Genomic DNA, 20,463 nt, shown 5'->3' with positions numbered 1-20,463 from the left:
TTTATGCTTAAACCTGTTTCTAAACCAAACCGGTTTGACCCAAACCAGTTTGAAATATGCAAAATCGAAACCTCTTCGGTTTTAAAACTGGTTCGGTTTGTAAAAAAAACCGGGTTTTGTACACCTCTTAACACATTGAACATTGAGGACTGCACAGGCTTTTGTCAATGGGCCTATGAGCCCAATAACAGAAACAGACTCTAAACATGTTGACCAACGTCACCAACCCGATCTACTCCCAAACAAAAGATCACAAAAACCAGTAAAATAAAACAGACCCAAGTAACTCATTTTAATTTTACTAATTTACTACCTTTTTTTTTACTAATTACTAAACCCCAAATATAGTAACCTTTAAATATAAATAAAAACAACTAAAAAATAAAACAAAAACCCCCAAAATTAAACTGCCTTAGAGCATTCCTAATGGATTCTTTATCTCCATCTTTAAAATTTAACTGAAAAACATAATTTCTTTAAATTATACATCATTTTCTAATAATCTTCCCCAACCCATTCTCCATTACCATCTCTATATTCATTTTTCTTATTATTATTTTCAATATTAAATTATTTTTAATATAAATTTATAGAAGGGTAGATGGAAATGGAGTATTGTGGAACACTCTAAATTTGAAGGCTTCTTATATCATTTCACTAAAATTTAAAGATGGAGTTTGAAGATAGAGAATAGATTGAAATGATTATTTGAATATTTTTTCTAAATTTTAGAAATAAAGATGAATATAGATAACCCATTGGGAATGCTCTTATTGGTCTCTGGTCTCAGAGATGAAAAACAATAAAAAGAAATTGGTTGATTCTCTCTCATCTAATCTATCAACTTGCGAATCCAAGAAAAAACATAACGTGTTTGTGCTGTATATTTATACACCTAAAGAAAAAGGAAAAAATTATAAAATCTTTAATACAAGAAACAAATATGAAAAGATTAATCGGATCAAATGGTATACTCCAACTATTCTTGATCTTCCTTCTTTGTTCCCTTGGAATTGTAATAATAATAATATTATCACATCACCACAATCTTATTATTATTATTGCTTCTATTTTCTTCTCTCTTCAATATTATTATATCCCAACCAAAATCTCATCTGGGTATTCTTTGTTTTTCACCAAAGTTGAATCTTAACCCTAGTTCTTGTTTGGGTATTATTATTTTCTTGAAATTTTCTAGGGTTTCGTTAAAGATTCGATTTTTAACTGGTTTATGGACATGGGTTGGGAAGGAGACAACAGTCGGAACCCTAATGATGATAATATGGGTCAATCTGATGGATCCAAGAAGCCTAAAAGGCATATGAAGACTCCTCATCAACTGGATATACTTGAAAGAACCTATGCTTGTATGTCTTATAATCTTTCTATTAATTATAATAATAATATTTTAGTTTTTGATTAAATTTGTTGGATGAGTTTGCTAATGGTAGATTAAGTTGTGATGTTAAAGATTATGGTTTTGTTCATCTTTTTAATAATAATGTTTTAGTTTTTGATTAAATTTGTTGGATGAGTTTGCTAATTGGTAGATTAAGTTGTGATTTTAAAGATTATTATTGTTCATCTTTCTAATAAAAATGTTATAGTTTTTGATTAAGATTAAATTTGTTGGATGAGTTTGCTAATTTGTATATTAAGTTATGATTTTAAAGATTATTATTGTTCATCTTTTTAATAAATAATATTTTAGTTTTTGATACATGTTGATATGTTTAGGTTAAATAAATATTAACTTTTGTTGATTGGTAGATTAAGTTGTGGTTTTAAAGATTATTGTAAGATTATTGTTGATGCTATGGATTATTAATTTTGTTTTGCAGCGGATATGTATCCGTCGGAGGCTGTAAGGGCCGAGTTGTCGCAGTCGTTAGGGTTAACTGACCGACAGCTGCAAATGTGGTTTTGTCACCGTCGGTTAAAAGATAAGAGAGAAGAAACTGTGAAAAAGATAGTTGGGGAACAGATGGAGGCGTTAAAATCGTCTAAACAAGAAGTAATTGTTGCTGACCATAGTTCACGGTCTAGGTCGCATCATGAGTCAGGGTCGGGGTCAGAGTCGGACTCGGATTCTAGCAGGTTGAATGAACAGTTGGCGCGTAGCAAGTCGTACGAGTTGACTCAGACGACGGTGAGAAGACTGATTGAGTATGTGGAGGCTCAGTTAGGTGGATCGTTGAGGGAAGATGGACCGACTCTTGGAATTGAGTTTGATGAACCGCCATTGGGTGCATTTGGGATAACGAAAGGTAACGTAAAACATAAACCGTATGGTGCGGGTCCTCAGTTACATGACACACCCGTTGGTTACCAGAGTGACCAAAAATTACTTGTTCAAAATGGTCAACCGCCACCACCTTATGTCGGGACGGGACCGTTAAAGGGTGTTGCTTCACCTAGAAATGATAATGACTTCATTGAACCCAATGAAGAAATTATGCAAATGTGGAGAAAACGCAAGGTATACTTATGAATTATGAAGTGTTGATAATATTTTGTTTATTGACGTATGTAGCATTTTGTATTAAAGTTGTTTTTTCTTGCAGAGTGAAGATGTTGGAAGAGATGGTCAATCCGAAAAGAGGATGAAGTTAGAGCTTGAGAAGAAAGATTTGTTGAGGAAAAAGGTATAAATTCTATATAATATATAGGAAAATAGAGAAACGCGACAAAAACTCCCTGTATTTTGTTGTGAGTGTATTAAAAAGAGGAAAATTAATAAAATAAGTGTTTGTGAGTAGGATAGAGATGGAGTTATAGAGTTGGATGTGTGAGGTTTTTGAAAAGTAAACAAAATTTAAAGAAAAGTATATGCTCTAATAAGTTCTATTTTGTGTGTTATCGTTTTTTAGAAAGAAGAACAAATGAAAAAAGAAATGGAGAGACAAGACCGTGAGAGACGAAAGCTAGAAGAAAGAATGATGCGGGAAAGGCAAAGACAAGAAGAAAGATTTCAACGTGAAGAAAGGCGTGAAAGTGAACGGAGAGAAAAGCTCTTGCAGAAGGAATCTTTAAAGGTAATGATTTACCATTTTACTCTTGCGGTTAATGTTTTGACTTGTTTAAGTATATGCTTTGACTTTTGTAAAAGGCGGAGAGAAGAAGACAACAAGAAGAGCTTCGAAGTGAAAAAGAAGCAATAAAAGTTAAAGCTGCTATTGAGAAAGCAGCAGCAAGAAAATTTGCTAAAGAATCTATGGAATTAATTGAGGATGAATGTTTGGAATTATTGGAATTAGCGGCTTCTCGTAAAGGGTTGACTTCAATCGCTTCACTTGACTATGAAACTTTGCAAAATCTTGATTCGTTTCGAGGTAAATACCACTTTGCATAATATTTATTTGTAACAAGATTCATCTATTGATTTTGTAATTCTTGACAACTTATATGATTTAACATTATTCCCAGATCTTTTATGTGTATTCCCGCCAAATTCTGTGCAAATGAGATTAAAACGTCCGTTTTCGGTTCATCCATGGATTGACTCGGAAGAAAATGTTGGAAACCTTCTCATGGTAGGGTTTTATCTATCATTTTTATTTCTTGAATATGATATTTTTATCATTAGAATTTATTATATTTTATCCAAAGTTCCAAACAGTTTCTTGATTGATTTTAAATGACATTAACAGGTTTGGAAATTTTGTATGACATTTGCTGATATTCTCGGGCTTTGGCCTTTTACTCTTGATGAGTTTGTTCAAGCTCTTCATGATTATGTTAGTTTCACATCACTCTTCGATTTTACATTTCATTTTCAATACTTTTAATGAAACTGTTTTTTTTATATATACTTTTTAAAATTTTCAGGATTCAAGAATACTGGGAGAGATTCACATTGCTCTCCTGAAGTTGATTGTAAGAGATATTGAAGAGGCTGCAAGAACACTGTCTGGTGGGCCCGGGACTAATCAATACACGGTTGCTAATCCTGAAGGTGGTCGTCCTCAGATTGTTGAAGGGGTAATTTTGTAATTTCTAATTTTATATATAAAATCCTTATATGGTTATATACAAATGTGTATTTAATTGGTTGCAATATAGGCATATATGTGGGGCTTTGACATACGCAACTGGCTTAAACATCTAAACCTGTTAACGTGGCCTGAAATTCTTCGACAATTTGCTCTATCTGCCGGTTTTGGACCTCAGTTGAAAAAAGATGGCAACCCCTCGTGTTTGCCTGAAAATGATGAGGTGCATATTATCGTCTTTTTTTGTTATTATTATTATTTCAGTGTCACATAAGCACTTCCAAATGCCAATCCAAACACTTTTAAACATCTATATAGCAAAGTTAACTTGTGTAGTTATCTGGTGTGTGTTGGTGCAGAGTAAGGGTTGTGAGGATGTAATTGCCATGCTACGGAATGGGTCGGCTGCTGAAAATGCAGCCACTTTGATGCAAGAAAAGGGGGCCCGCCATCAAAGGAAGCCAAAATATCGCATAACTCCTGGGACAGTCAAATTTGCTGCTTATCATGTTCTTTGTCTTGAGGGAAGCAAGGGTCTAAATGTTTTAGAACTCGCCGAAAAGATTCAGGTTTTTATAATTAGATTGCAATTTTTACCTTTTTTTCGTTATAAAGATTATGTTTTGACTTTTATTTTTTTATAAAGATTGTACTTTGACTTTTCTTTTGTTATAAAGATTATATTTTGACTTTTATCTTTTAATAAAGATTGTACTTTGACTTTTTCTTTTGTTATAAAGATTATATTTTGACTTTTATTTTTTTTATAAAGATTGTACTTTGATTTTTCTTTCGTTATAAAGATTATATTTTGACTTTTATTTTTTTATAAAGATTGTACTTTGACTTTTCTTTTGTTATAAAGATTATATTTTTTTTTTCTCTTATGCTATAAAGATTTATGACACTTCTTTTGTTATAAAGATTATATTCCTTTGTTATAAAAATTATATGCTGACTTTTCTGTTTATCATAAAGATAGTTTTTTTGACTTCTATTTCTTTAACATTTGAAGAAAACAGGACTTCGTGATCTTTCAACAAGCAAGACACCAGATGCTTCGATCTCGGTTGCATTATCAAGGGACCCGGTTTTATTTAACAGAATAGCTCCTTCTACTTATTGTGTTCGGCCCGCTTACAGGAAGGACCCTGCTACTGCTGATGAAGTAATTTCAGTGGCTAAAGAGAAGATACAAACATTCACAAATGGGATTTTATCTGGGGTTAATGTTGACGATGTTGAGAAAGACCCCGAACATTTTGAATCTCAGGTTGTTGAGGGTCAAGAAATTGATGATTTTGGTACTCCGTCTACTATTAAAGGCGCCGACTTTTACAGTCAAGACGTTAAAACGTCTGTTTGTGAAGATGATGTTGAATTGAAAACCGAATTCGAAAATGTTAATCAAGGAAGTACTGAAATTGATGAAGGAAAATCAGAACCGTGGGTTCAAGGCCTTACGGAAGGGGAATACTCAGATCTTTGTGTTGAAGATCGTCTTAATGCGCTTGTTGCTTTAGTTGGAATTGCTAATGAAGGAAATATTATTCGTGTAGTTCTTGAGGTAAATTTGAATATTAATTTTTTAAGCTCCTTTCGTAAATTATTTTTAATACTTTTTTTGTAAAACTGTTTTACAGGATCGATTAGATGCTGCAACGTCTATTAGAAAGCAAATGTGGACAGATGCACAACTCGATAAAAAGCGCATAAAAGATGAATTTATAACCAAATTACAAGATTCTTCTCTCATGGAAAGCGGCCAAAGCCCGTCGATTGATTATAAAATCAGTGACGGGCCTCCTCAAATGGGCCATGATAGTTCTACGGGCCAGTCAATGGGCCAAGCTCATAACAATGGATATAATACAGCTGAAAGATCGCGGTTGCAGTTAAAAGCTTTCATTGGTCACAAAGCAGAAGAAATGTATGTGTACAGATCTTTGCCTTTGGGCGAAGATCGAAGGCATAATCGTTATTGGCAATTTGTAGCATCTAATTCCCGACATGATCCCGGGTCTGGCAGGATCTTTGTTGAGTTACAAAATGGTTCTTGGAGGCTCATCGATTCCGTAGAGGTAAGTTTTACAATTTGTTTATATATTGTCATTTAATTAATGAATTGAACCTCTTTTAACCATTATGGTTATGTTAAATGATGTTAAATGTAGGCGTTTGATGCTCTGTTGTTGTCATTGGATACACGTGGGGCCCGGGAATCTCATTTGCACATAATGCTGCAAAAAACAGAGATGACGTTCAAGGAGAACGTTAGAATAAATTCAAATAGTATGACGTGCGCTTCAGGTTTTACTATTGAGGTCGGGAGGGACGAATTGGAGAACGGAAAAGCTATGAAACGGTATCAAGATTTAGAGAAGTGGATGTGGAAAGAATGTTTATATTCATCAAGTTTATCGGCTAAGACGCATGGTAAGCAACGGTGCACCCCGATCCAGGGAACTTGTGATTCTTGTCATGCTTGTTATTACATGGAGAAGACTATTTGCCCTCGATGTTATCTTGAATCAGATGTTCAAGATAATAATATTCATAAAGCTAATGATCCAAGTAATTGGGATATCACTGTCCCGATAAGAATCCGATTGATCAAGTCCCTATTAACGTTCTTGGAGGTAAAAGATTAATACTTTCGAATGTTTTATGTTCTTATTTGTTTGTTTCTATAAACTTAATGTGTGGAAACGAAACAGGCTGCTCTTCCGTCTGAGGTTTTGCAATCTTCTTGGACCGAAAACAATAGGGACACTTGGGGCTCAAAGTTGCAAGGATCATTGTCATCAACTGATCTTCTGCAGGTTAAACTCACTCTATATGCGTATTAAATTAGTAGTTTTATTTCTTTTAAAATGTCCTTGATAATCAAATTTGCTGCAGGTTCTTACATGGCTCGAGAGTGTGATAAAACGAGACCATATGTCTTTGGAGTTTGAGACAACAAAGGAATTGCTTGGGACCCCGGGGTTATCAGAAATGGTTGCATCAGGATTCGGTTCGGGTTTGGTCCAGGTACTTCCATGGATACCTCAAACTACAGCTGCTGTGAGTTTGAGGCTTTTTGAGCTTGATAGCTCGATTATCTACTCTCCTGAACAGAAAGCCAAGCTCAACGTCGTACCGGAGTCAAACGATGTCACTAAGGTAATTCTTCATTTGAACATGCACATACTTGACATGTTTTGACTATTTAGGTCAAAAGGTGGATTGTATTATAATAGATACAAAGAAGTTTAGCAGAAGTAGTATTTGCTTTGTTTTTAGTTTATTATGAAATTACTCTCGGTTTTTTTTAAATAATTGATGTTAATAACTTAATATTATAAGTTGGACATGTACATTTTGACCTTCAAAGTCAACCGATGCTAAACTAGTCTCTTAACTTGTTTCTTTACAGAGATCTCGATTAAAGTTTACATTTTTAAAGAACATTGGGCAAGCGTTAGATACAGATCATGTCAAACCTGTAAAACCGGCTACTCGTGGTGGTGTACGGAGCCGTGGTGGTCGGAAGCTGCAGAAACGGGCGGCAGGTGCCACAACAGCCGCCAGCAGCGGACCCTACTTTAAAATCAATGTTCCAATGAGTGAAGTTATCAAACAACAAACACATGCAACGGGCCGACGAACCGTGAGAAAAAGAAGAATTGAAAATGCTCCCGAAAAAGACGAGCGTGTTAGGAGCTTTATTAATGAAGAATGGTATCAAAAACCTGTTGACAATATTGTTACCGAAAATGTGAATTATCATGTCAGTGAAGACGAAGAAGATGCAAGTGAGTCCGATGATGATGATGGTGACGGAAATGGAGTCGGGTTTGAAATGGAGAATGGGGAAGGTTCAGGGTATGGTGTTGTGAATAATGAAAGTGGATGGGGCGAAACGGACGAGGGGTTCGAAAATGTCGAAGAAGATGATGATGAGCTTATGCATGATGGTTATGCAGATGGAAGGCATTTTAATGTTGAAGAAGATTCGGATTCTTCTGGTTCTGGTGAATATAGTGATTGAATTCTCAAAAAGAGAAAAATATATTATCAATTTTGAAGGTAGAAAGATTTTTCATGGGTTTAGTTTTGTAGGAAACCAAATATAAGTTTTGCAAGTTTTTTTTATATAATCTTAAATATTTGCAGGGGATATTTTTTATTGAATTCTTTGATTTTTTTTTTGTCTTTCTAATGTGGCATTGTGCTTGGAATAGAGTTGGATAGAGAACTTGACTTTTATAGTCATAGCAAGTAGAAACATACAAGTCAGTTAAATAATAATGTATAAAATTTTAAATTACATTGAAGTCTTTTGAACAGGTGATTTTGAATGGTTTAATAAGCAGTTAAAACCTATCAAAAACATTTTTCAATTTGATAGCAACAAAAGTTGAACAATCATCTCATAATCAACTTGACTACTTGAGCATATGTTCAAGCATTGCTTATCACACTATACATGTATACACAAAATATCGATCATTATATAAATTACTAACTTTACTGGAGGGTGTTTCGTATGGCTATGCCTTTCTTCACCTTCTAAAGAGTTTTCTAGGCTCCGCTATAGAACCCAATAACAAAATCCGACATGATTTTAAGCTAGCTACGTTATTGATTTTTATAAGGTCAATGTTATGTTATTCTAAAGATAAACGACTCTTACATATCAAAATCAAAAGAACAGCCTTACGAATTGTATTATTATTTTGTGATTACAAGTATTTAATAATAAAATATATATAGCAGCCTAAATAGTACATCAGTCAGGATACGAACCAATCCGGTAGTTCAAATCCCACCAAAAGCTATATATACATGTGTCACAAGATTAGCAGGTCGTTCGTAGACCTACGGTCAAATTCATGCGAGGAGCTTTGGACCAATCAATACTAGTTATTCTCAACAGAGTGACCCCTCATTAATGAGAATGACATTTACCCCATATGACTAACGTTGCTCGGCTTTACAAATCTAAGGCTGAGGGGTGTGGGGGGCTCTAACGGGGGCGCGAGTGGGGGCTCCAGCCAATAATATTGTGACGTGTGGCAGAGAGAGAAACTGGATAAGATGGGTGTTGGAGCCCCCGCTGGAGCCCCTGGCCCTGGTGTGGAGGGGCGCGAGCAGGGGCTCCAGCGGATTTTTTTTTTATTTTTTTATAAATATATTCAAAAAACGTATTATTAAAAAAACTCATAAATTATAAAAAAAAACACACATTTTTTTTAAAATTCAAATTACAAAAAAAACATACTAAAAATTAAACAAACAATAATACTTAATAATTCTACTAATCTAATACAAGATCATCGGGTCGCCTCTCCCACAAATGTTCAACCAACTCATGTCGAAGCTCCCCGTGTATCTCACGGCTCTTGATATTTGCTATGTTGTGAAGTTTTTGTTGATCACTGATTGTGGACGGCTGTGGCGGAATGTCACCTTGGTAGTTTTGGCAGATAGCTTTGCCCTCGTCTTCTAACGTCATGTTGTGTAGGATCAGACACGTGTAGACATTGTAGAAAAACCATGTTTTTCTGCGTGCACCTCATATATGCGTTGGATGTCATACATTGTAGGTTTACGCAGATATCTCCGAGCGTAAGTCGATACGACTCCTACGTACAATATACATTACAAAATGTAATAAATATTTAATAAAAAGTAAAATTAATGTTTTTTACCTTGGCAGAAAAAATGAAGGGATTCACGTGCAACCCTTTTCGACATCTGTAAATACTCATCCAAAGCGTCCGACGAGATGCCGTACGCTAATTGACGGATAGCAGCCGTGCATTTTTTAAGAGGGGTAAAACCGGGGAGACCCCTAGCATCCTCCCTTTGTTGAAAAAAGGGATACCGTGCCTCTAAATCACTTGCTATACGCATGAACAATTGTCTGCTCATTCGGAAACGAGTTCGAAAATCCGACTCCGCATATACCGGTTGAGGGCTAAAATAATGCCTAATCAAAATATCGTTAGCACCCGATCGATCACGATCACGAGGTGGTGCTCTAACCCTCGGGAGTCGAGGTTGATGGGCTTGATTTTGCAAGAGATTGACCACGGTTGCGGTCAAAACTCCCCCTACATGAAGAAGCAAATCATCCTCTTCGAAGGAGTCGGAATCAGACGAGTACGACGACATTATTTTTTAAAAAAAAATTATGAAGATGGGTTGATTTTGGGTTTTTTTTTGAAGTTGTGGTAATTGATTTATATGAAATTGGTTATATATAGGAAGAAAAAACTTTTTTTTTATTAAATTATGAGCCCAACGGCTCAATTAAATGGTCCAACAGCTCTTTCACGCATTCCCAAGCCACCTTTACGCCATATGCCTCCCGCGACCCACCTTGCGCCCGCCTTGTTTTCCGCGCTCGCGCCCCTCTCGCGCCTCGGTGGTGTGGTGCTCGCGCCTGGGGGCGCGAGCGGAGGGGCTCTCGCGCCCCCGCTGAAGCCCCACACCCCTCAGCCTAAGAGCATTCACATCCAGTTCCTCATCCACATCTTTATAATTACATTACAAAACATTACATTTCTCTTTCCTATTTAATTAAATAATACTTTTATCATTACAGTTTTCTCTCTCCTCTACTCACAACCAATCCAACAAATATTAAAAAATAAATAGGGACAAACAATGTTCCCCAAATTTACAAAAAATCACTACATTTCTCTCTCCACCCTATAATTTACACTCACAATCATTCAAACCTCACCCTATAATTTACCAATCCCCCTCACATAATTATGGGGATGGGATGGGAATGCTCTAAATCCCTTTACAAATAACTTATTCATATAGCTAGTTGGTTTTTAAAAAGTAGATATTATTATTTGTTATTGTAAAATAAAAAAAAGGTTTAGGATTTTAATAATCCCTATTAAATATTATTGGCCTATTAAATGGTATCCGAACTAAGTTTTACATTAGTTGACTCGTATCCTCATTTCGATCAAAAACCATAACACATTAGTTTGAAATTCAGAAGAAAAAAAAAATATAACGCAGTTGAGTCCTTTTTAACAGAGACCATTGGGGCCAACTTTTTTTTAAATTTGAAACCGTCAGTAACAACAAAGCTAACTTGAAATTATTATTAGTCATAATCAGTTAACAATTTAAAATCCAATAAACCTAAAATAACACACTTTTTTAGCGTACACCAGCCCCCTGGTGTGGGAATAACGCTATACGGCTCGTATAGGGCCTATACGAGTCGTATAGCCCTAACTTATTGACCTGCGTACGAACGTGTCAATGTGGCAGCTTTTTGCAGTCTATACGAGGCGTATAGACCCTATACGAGCCGTATATATTTTCCAGCTCGTATAGCCTACGTAACTCGTCTGACCTATACGAGCCGTATAGGGTCTATACGACTAGTATATACAGCATGCCAGCATGTACTTTGACAAGAGATTTTTAATTACTTTTCTGGTCTATACGACTCGTATAGACCAGGTATCAGATTTTCTTTCTCAAACCATGTAAGATTTGTATGTTGCTTTGTAAGATAACACCAAAAGTTGTATGTCCTTATGATTACATGTTTGTTTGGTTGCTTAGTTAATTATCGCGTATGGATTATTATAATTTTGCTTATTTATGTTTAAAAAGTTTTTCTTTTATAAGCGCAATCAATTAGAGTAAAAAATGAAGATAAAAGTATTTAAATACGTTAAATAATGCACCCGACAACTTCTATTTCATTTGTCATGTGTCTGTAAGGCATTAAACAACTATAATATTATAAATTATAAAGGCTATATTTCAAAAGCTGAGTTAACACGAGCCAAAACATCTAAACCAACAAATGAAACTAAAAAGTCGTTACCTCAAAACGCTCATGTTGTACATAGGTTGTTATGTATATTTTTATTTTGTAACCAACTCGGGTGTTATTTTTAATATTTTGTAATTTTAAAATTGATAAAAAAAACTATACAAGTTAAATAGACCGTATACGAGTCATATAGCCCTATACGAGCCGTATAGGGTCTATACGATACAAAAGAATAAAGTCTGACACTTTTGCTTTAAAATGACTTGACTATGCACCTATACGAGCCGTATAGAGCCTATACGACTCGTATAACCTACCCTCGTGTTTGAATAACCAATACAGTGGATGCATAACCCAAGCCTAAAATAAAACTTTAGCGTACACATTTGGAAATTTTGCAATCTCCATACACAACCTCGACCAAAGTTCAAATACATAAAAAACTCCAATAAAATCCTCATAAACCACAACTTTACTTCAAACTCACTTCCATCTTGGATCCTTAAACACACACACACTCACACCATGATCACACACAGTACTCCCGTGAAGATCATCCCATGAACACCAAATCCTTCACCAATGTCTCTAATCCACCCATCTCCCTTAATCACACTCACTAATCATCACCCCACAACCAAAAAGCTTTCATCTTTACCACTACCCACATCACATTCAACCACCCTTATCAAGAACACCTTCAATCACATCCCAAAATCATCAATTCGACCTGCAATCACCGCAATTTCATCCGTAACTGTCGAAAAAGACGTAACGAACAATACCCAGTTCGTAATTCGAGCTCAAGACTCGTCAGGATTGCTTAATTTAATAGCTAGGGTTTTAAAAGATGTTAAAATTGAAACACCCACAATTCAATTTAATGAAACTGAAAATTGTTGTTTGATTAAGTTTGGTGTAAGTGATTTGGGTGGGAAGAGAATTGAGGATCAAGAAAGATTGATCAAGATCAAGAATGCGTTAACCGAAGCCGTTAATGGTAATGTTAATGTTGTGGTGAGGAAACCCGGGTTTGGTTCGGGTAATGGGAAAGGGAAAAATGGTAGGATGTTTCAATTGATGGATGGGTTCTTGAAAAATGACCCGGTTAGTCTTCAGAAGGATATTCTTCATCATGTTGAGTATACGGTTGCGAGATCAAGATTCAGTTTTGATGACTTTGAAGCTTATCAGGTTTAAAGTTTTTTACTTTTTTGGAAAAAATGGTTATGTTTATCGGTCAAATCCGTTCTTTGGTGTTAATTTAGGTGTGCAAACGAGCCGAGCTAGGACTTGGCTCGTTTACTATTTCTTAATTAATTTGTATATATTTATAATATAATTATTTTTTAATATATAGTTTTTTCAATTATTATATTGTATATAACATAATATATATTATTTAGTTATTTATTCATAATATTATATAGATTAATTAATAGTTATTAAATATATATAAATATATATTATAAAAATTATATTGATGGCAGGCTCGTTTAGGCTCGAGCTCGATGAGTAAAGCTTGGGCCCGTGCTCATTTATTAAACGAGCTTAGTTTTAAGCTCGGGCGCGTTTAAGCTTGGCTCGATCGAGCTTTTTTACGAGCCGATCTCGAGTAGCTCGCGAGCAGCTCGGCTCGTTTGCACCCCTAATTTTAACTCGTTAACCTGAGTTTTAAACATTAACATAAACCCATTCAAGTTTTAAGTAACAAAAGATGATCAAAAGTCGAAATGTGACGTTTGTAAAAAATCGACACAGAATGATCAAACAGGGTTGATGTTTGTGTATATATTAGTTTGAAAAATTAAGTACAAAATGTGTATATATATATATATCCTGAATTTAAGATTAATAGCTAGTCATGAACACACCGCCTGACTAGCGCCTAGCGATGGTTAGTTGTTTACAACACTGATTAAATTATATTTGCAGGCATTGTCACATAGTGTGAGGGACCGGTTAATTGAACGCTGGCATGATACGCAACAACATTTTAAAAAGAAGGATCCGAAACGTTTATACTTTCTGTCACTTGAATTTCTAATGGGCAAGTAATTTTCTCTTTTAATTAACTTAGAACAATATCTTGTTTTGAGATGCAAAAATAGTAAAATGCGGTTATTTTGCAGGTCGTTCTTTGTCGAATAGTGTTATTAATTTAGGCATACGGGATCAATGTGCAGAAGCCTTAAGTCAACTTGGATTTGAGTATGAAGTTTTAGCAGAACAGGTTAGTTAATTAGATATTTTAATTGTATGATACCACAAAAATGTAACTTTTTTGTTTTTCAAATATTTGAAATATTTTACTTTTATAGGAAGGCGATGCAGCACTCGGGAATGGTGGTTTAGCCCGTCTTTCTGCTTGCCAAATGGATTCTTTAGCCACATTGGATTTTCCAGCATGGGGGTAATATTGCCATATTGGAAAGTATTTTTTTTAATTTTGTTGGTTATATAACACTAAGAATTTATTTTAAATGTTTAGATATGGATTGCGATACCAGTATGGACTATTTAGGCAGATAATAATGGATGGTTTCCAATATGAACAACCTGATTATTGGTTAAACTTTGGAAACCCTGGGAAATAGAGCGGGTCCACGTGTCGTATCCTGTGAAGGTTTATAAAAGTATTTATTTAATCTCTTTTCTATCATATTTATACTTTATTTATCTATTTTATTGTTCACCAAATCAGTTTTATGGAACTGTGAAAGAGGAAGTTGTGAATGGAAAGAAATGTAAAGTTTGGATTCCTGAAGAAATCGTGAGCTATATCCCTTACATAATATAAATTTCAACATAAAAGATGTTCTTATTTCTTATTAATATTTAGGTGGAAGCGGTAGCTTATGACAATCCTATACCTGGTTATGGAACGAGAAACACGATTAATCTTCGTTTATGGGCTGCTAAACCGAGTTATGGATATGATATAGTGAGTTTAATTATATTATTATAAAATGCTATTTATATTATGTTATATCCAGATAGTGTTATTTATTTATTTGTTTTTTGTTTCATTAATTGCAGGAGTCATATAATACTGGAGATTATATTAATGCTATTGTGAACAGACAAAAAGCAGAAATAATAAGCAATGTTTTATACCCTGATGACCGTTCTTATCAGGTACATGTATTTGCCACCTTAAAATGTATTGTATCTGAAAATAATAGCGTACGCTTATGAATTTGTAATATTTCAGGGAAAGGAACTGCGGTTGAAGCAACAATATTTCTTTGTTTCGGCATCATTACAAGATATTATTCAGAGGTTCAAAGACACGCATGCAAACTTTGATGACTTCCCAGATAAGGTTTAGAGTTAATTACATAGATGGTCTTTGGAGTGGATGGAATTTGACTTTTCTGTTAAGTTTCTAACGAACTGACCAAAATACTCCTTAATATGCAGGTTTCTTTGCAATTAAATGATACGCATCCATCAATTTCAATAGCTGAACTTATGAGAGTGCTTCTTGATGAAGAACATTTGGGTTGGAAAAAATCATGGAATATTGTAAAACAAGTTTTTTCATTTACTACACATACGGTATCACCTGAAGCATTGGAAAAAGTCCCAGTAGACCTGTTTCAGAATGTTTTACCACGCCATTTACAAGTAAGTAACAATTTGCTAAAAGGTTTTAAATTTATTTAACTTTATAAGTTGATACGTATCTACCTTTACAGATTATATATGACATAAACTTTGCGTTTATGGAGGAGTTGAAAAAGAAAATCGGGCAAGATTATGCACGGTTGTCTCGAATGTCGATCGTTGAGGAAGGTGCTGTAAAGGTATTTAATTATTTATAAATCTTGATAATATTTTTTTATATGATGCAAAATAATTATCCACTTGTTTTTTAACATTTTTGAGTTGACAGAATATTAGAGTGGCGAACTTGTCCATTGTTTGTTCTCACACAGTTAATGGAGTCTCTAAAGCTCATTATGAATTGCTAAAAACACGAGTATTCACGGTACTTGATTTCAATATAACTTTATATTGCATTTTAGATATATATTTTGAATTTTGTTTTTTTGCTTATAATATGGTTTACTTGCAGGATTTTTATGAGCTATGGCCTGAGAAATTTCAGTACAAAACAAATGGAGTAACTCAGGTAATATTCCATATTTAACATCTTGGCATAACTCAAATGACTAAACTTTTAATTATTATGATTTTTTTTTTGGCATTTTAGCGTCGTTGGCTTGTAGTAAGCAATCCTTCTCTATGCGCTCTTATTTCAAAGTGGCTCGGAACCGAATCTTGGATCCAGGATATTGACCTTTTAGCCCATCTCAAAGAATATGCATCAAATTCTGATCTACAACAAGAATGGATGACAGTAATACACTAAAACCAGCTCGTTATAATTTGCAATTTTTGTATAATGTTTGGCTAAATAGATGTGTTTGATGGTTAGGTGAAGAAGATTAATAAAATGAGACTTGCTGAATACATTGAAACAATGAGTGGAGTGAAGGTTTTATATAACTTATTATTACCTTTGTCTTTTTATTTGTGTTATTAGTTATTATTGTGTTCTTAGATCAAAGTTTTAATCTGCGACTGCAGGTTAGTTTGGATGCAATGTTCGATGTGCAGGTAAAAAGAATACACGAATATAAACGACAACTGTTAAATATATTAGGCGTAATTCATCGGTACGATTGCATAAAGGTATCTATTTTTTGCAAACTTTATATTTTTTTAGTCCCATCTGAAGTGAAAATAGTTTTAACTAATTTTAACCTTTTTAAATAAGAATATGGAGGAAAGCGAGAGGAAAAAGGTTGTACCTCATGTGTGCATAATTGGCGGGAAAGCTCCTCCTGGTTACGAGATTGCAAAAAAGATCATCAAACTTTGTCATGCGGTTGCAGAAATAATTAACAATGATAATGACGTCGGTGACCTCCTTAAACTGGTAAAATACCCTAAATTATGATATATTTTTTTTATTCCTCAAGTGGGTCCCACGTGTTATAGCCATATGGACCGTTTTAGTGAAATGTTATTGCTTTTGTAGGTTTTCATTCCTGATTACAATGTTTCAGTTGCTGAGTTAGTTATTCCCGGAAGTGACATTTCACAACACATTAGGTTTGTATTTTTAAACACTATTTTAAAAGTTGTAAATTAAATTTATTTAAAAATGTTTTGTTTATATGCAGCACTGCAGGACACGAGGCGTCAGGGACGGGAAGCATGAAATTTCTGATGAACGGATGTTTGTTGCTTGCGACGGCTGATGGATCGACAAATGAAATTATTGAAGAAATAGGTTCAGAAAACATGGTAACTACAAATTTATTAAAAATCCCATAATTAGTTTGCTTTGTTACATATCATTACAAATCATCGTGTCAATTATTTTATATTTAGTTCATTTTTGGGGCAAAGATCAATGAAGTTCCCGCATTGCGTGAGAAAGATTCCACCTTTAAAGCACCCCTTCAGTTTGTACGCGTAGTAAGGTATAATAAATTTACAATCTTTACTAGTTTAGATACTTTTTAAAGCCACAATTAGTTTAATAAGTAAAAAACTTTTGAACTTTTTCAAGGATGGTGAGGGATGGTTATTTTGGATACAAAGATTACTTCAAGTCGTTGTGTGATTCGGTTGAAAATGGCAAAGATTTTTATCTTTTGGGGTCTGATTTTGCTAGCTATCTAGAAGCCCAGGCAAGCTAACTAGTTTCTTGATTTTGTGTGTAAATTTCAAGAAAACAGTCAAGGGGGGAAATAAGTATGAAATTAAATAAATTTGTGCAAGTGCAGGCTGCTGCAGATAGAGCATATGTGGATAAGAAGAAATGGAATGAAATGAGCATACTTTGTACTGCTGGATCTGCAAGATTTAGCAGTGATCGAACGATTGAAGATTACGCAGAAAAAACATGGGGAATCAAGCCATGTAAATGCCCCTTTTAACTACAATCTTTAGTGCTTTAATTGTAATTCATATGTTCAATAAACTAGTTTTCGATTTCTGTATAATTGGCAATATGTAGATTTGCATTTAAACTTTGTAATATCATAATCATAATCACTTTAGCAAATCAATTCAAAGTCTTCAAGTTAATCTAATTATTTGCCAAATTATCAAGTCCAGTGGTTCTTGATTTTGGTTCATAGACAAACACAAAACATTATTCGTTCCTTATATAAAAAATTAAAACCTGGTTAGTGTTTTAAGGTGAAAAACTTTATTAAAAGAAATTAATGAGTTAATCAAGTTTATTAACAGTCTAATATATAACATAGTAGACCCAGATTTAAGATCAAGAATCATACAAACAAGCCATTCAAAAGTTGGATCACGTAAGTTTCGAATTAAAATTGGAGAAACTAAACCCTGATGTTAAAATTAAAATTGCTTGGCTAAATCAATCGAAACGAAACAAAATAAAAAAATAAAGCTTATGAACAAAAGGAACCAAAAAATAAAGTTCTTCGAGTGCTGCAGCCGTGGAAAGTCGAAGCCCCCCCTTTCCAAGCTAAAAAACAGATGAAAGATGCAAACTTTTCCATTATTCAATTTCTGGGTGTCGTTAACCAATCGAGTTTTCAAGCTTCAAGCTCAATAATTGGTTAACTTCAGCACCAAATTCATCAGGAAGCTAGTTAAACACGTCCTTACAAAACCCAGATATCATTGCAGCCATTGCTCTCTCGTAATCCATCCCTCTTTGTTGAAAATAGAAAACTTGGTCTTCCCCTATTTTGGAAGTGCTTGCTTCGTGTTCTATACGAGCCGACGGGTTTTTAGCCTGTTTTTACAGAAAATATGAAAACAAGAGTTGTAATCTTATATAAAAAATATATATTTATAATGCTGAATATGAAGTCTGATTTGAAAGGTTAAGTAACATATAACTCAAGTTAAATACCTGAATATAAGGGTAGGTATTAGCAGCCGCCTTGTCACCAATAAGCATCGAATCACACTGAGACGAATTTCTAGCATTATCGGCCCGTGATGGCACCTGAACAAGACCCCTATAACAATTCCTTGAACTCGCAGCTGAAATCCCCTTCGAAACAATCCTACTTTTCGTATTCTTCCCCTTATGAATCATCTTCGTCCCAGTATCCGCTTGTTGAAAATTATTCGTCAACGCAACCGAATAAAACTCACCAACCGACTCATCACCCTCCAACACAACACTCGGGTACTTCCAAGTAATCGCGGACCCCGTTTCCACCTGGGTCCAAGAAATCTTGGATCTCCGACCCGCACAAACACCCCGTTTCGTCACAAAGTTAAAAATCCCACCTTTCCCGTTCTCGTCCCCAGCGTACCAATTCTGCACCGTCGAGTACTTAATCTCCGCCCCCTCGTTACAATAAAGCTCCACAACCGCAGCGTGAAGCTGATTCGTGTCGTACGAAGGAGCCGTACACCCTTCCAAATACTCGACAAAACCTCCATCGTCCACCACTATCAACGTCCGTTCAAACTGACCCGTTTCCATCGCGTTTATCCTAAAATAAGTCGAAATCTGCATCGGGCATTTAACGCCTTTCGGTATATACACGAAAGACCCATCACTAAACACAGCCGAATTCAAACTCGCAAAGTAATTATCATTGTTCGAAACCACTTTCCCTAAATACTTCTTAACTAAATCCGGGTACTCCTTAATCGCCTCCGAAATCGAGCAAAAAACCACACCCGAATCCGCTCACCTCTTTCGATGCGTTGTCGCAATCGAAACGCTATCGAGAACAGCATCAACCGCAACATTATCCGATCTTTTCTCTTCACTTAAATGAACACCGAATTCATCCAAATATTCATAATAATTGTTTAAAGCTTGTTTCTTTATGGGTTCTGAGTAATAACAAATGTTTTGAAAATCAATTTGTGGGTAATGATTATCGGACCATTTGGGTTCAACCATGTGACAGAATTTGTGATACGAGTTTAACCTGAACTGAAGCATCCAACTGGGTTCGTTTTTTCTTGATGAAATTGATCTAATTGTTTGTTCTGAAAGGCCTTTTGGGATCGTGAATGAGTCGATTTGTTGATTGAACCCGTATTTGTAATCTCGATTAAGAAAGTTATGAAGTGGGTCGTTGTTGTTTGATGGGTTGCATTGAGTTGATTGGGCTCGAAGGTTCAAGAATTGGGGTTTTGATTTGCAGGTGAAATTGGAGGTTGATGATGAGGGTTTAGGGTTTTGGGAAACGGGTCGGGTTGAAAAGAAGACTCTGTTTGTGACCAGAGATGCCATGGATTTATACCCGAGATTAAACCCTTGGCATAAGAGTAAAAAGTAAAACCTCAAAAAATATTTATACTTAAAGGTGTTGAATCAATGAATTGGAATCTTTTTGGATTTACGATTTTCTTGTGCGTTATGTCACCGCAATCTCAATTTTGGGGAGTCTCATTGTCTCATTGGGCTCACGAACTTGGGTCTCCGGTGGATAAACCTAGACTTCTACCACCAGGCCACAAGTTGAGGATAACAAATAAATTAGTTGAGTTATACCAAAATGTTTTAAGTGCAAATACGATTATTGTAAAATCAGGTTATCAATTTAAACCTTAAATAACAGGTACGGATTCAATATAAAAAAACTTAATTAAACGGTAGGGTGAATTCAAATATTTAAAAACTAATTCCCACAC

General features: G+C 34.9%; 2 protein-coding genes and 1 pseudogene across 3 annotated transcripts; 2 read left to right on the top strand and 1 right to left on the bottom strand.

The window, feature by feature from the left end:
* Positions 1 to 1,189: 1,189 nt before the first annotated feature.
* Positions 1,190 to 8,244, top strand: LOC143578472 (homeobox-DDT domain protein RLT1-like). Its single transcript, XM_077062047.1, has 16 exons — positions 1,190 to 1,367; positions 1,842 to 2,479; positions 2,565 to 2,645; positions 2,871 to 3,035; positions 3,110 to 3,332; positions 3,427 to 3,533; positions 3,651 to 3,737; positions 3,829 to 3,981; positions 4,063 to 4,215; positions 4,352 to 4,561; positions 5,008 to 5,559; positions 5,636 to 6,073; positions 6,167 to 6,631; positions 6,710 to 6,814; positions 6,894 to 7,157; positions 7,411 to 8,244. The coding sequence occupies exons 1-16, from the start codon at positions 1,232 to 1,234 to the stop codon at positions 8,023 to 8,025; spliced, it is 4,392 nt and encodes a 1,463-aa protein (XP_076918162.1). The 5' UTR covers positions 1,190 to 1,231; the 3' UTR covers positions 8,026 to 8,244.
* Positions 8,245 to 12,312: 4,068 nt separating this feature from the next.
* LOC143578471 (uncharacterized) lies at positions 12,313 to 17,885 on the top strand. The gene is given in 23 exon segments (XM_077062046.1): positions 12,313 to 12,990; positions 13,732 to 13,846; positions 13,929 to 14,029; positions 14,118 to 14,209; positions 14,288 to 14,376; positions 14,379 to 14,422; positions 14,501 to 14,569; positions 14,639 to 14,740; positions 14,836 to 14,934; positions 15,011 to 15,121; positions 15,220 to 15,426; positions 15,498 to 15,605; positions 15,695 to 15,790; positions 15,878 to 15,934; positions 16,016 to 16,162; positions 16,241 to 16,300; positions 16,393 to 16,497; positions 16,583 to 16,744; positions 16,847 to 16,920; positions 16,992 to 17,115; positions 17,203 to 17,294; positions 17,384 to 17,504; positions 17,601 to 17,885. Coding segments are annotated over 23 exon segments (2,940 nt in total). The 5' UTR covers positions 12,313 to 12,378; the 3' UTR covers positions 17,754 to 17,885.
* Positions 17,886 to 18,373: 488 nt separating this feature from the next.
* On the bottom strand, positions 18,374 to 20,062 carry LOC143578482 (iron-sulfur cluster assembly SufBD family protein ABCI8, chloroplastic-like; annotated as a pseudogene). Its single transcript, XR_013143272.1, has 2 exons — positions 18,713 to 20,062; positions 18,374 to 18,592 (listed from the first exon to the last, which is right to left on the bottom strand). The product of XR_013143272.1 is annotated as an iron-sulfur cluster assembly SufBD family protein ABCI8, chloroplastic-like (transcript).
* Between the last annotated feature and the right edge of the window lie 401 nt (positions 20,063 to 20,463).

Source organism: Bidens hawaiensis, unplaced genomic scaffold (assembly GCF_021521415.1).
Source record: "Bidens hawaiensis isolate Kalapana, Puna unplaced genomic scaffold, B.hawaiensis_p1.1 tig00029276_1, whole genome shotgun sequence".
In the NCBI taxonomy this organism is placed as follows: Eukaryota; Viridiplantae; Streptophyta; class Magnoliopsida; order Asterales; family Asteraceae; genus Bidens; species Bidens hawaiensis.
This window is presented reverse-complemented; position numbering and strand designations above follow the sequence as displayed.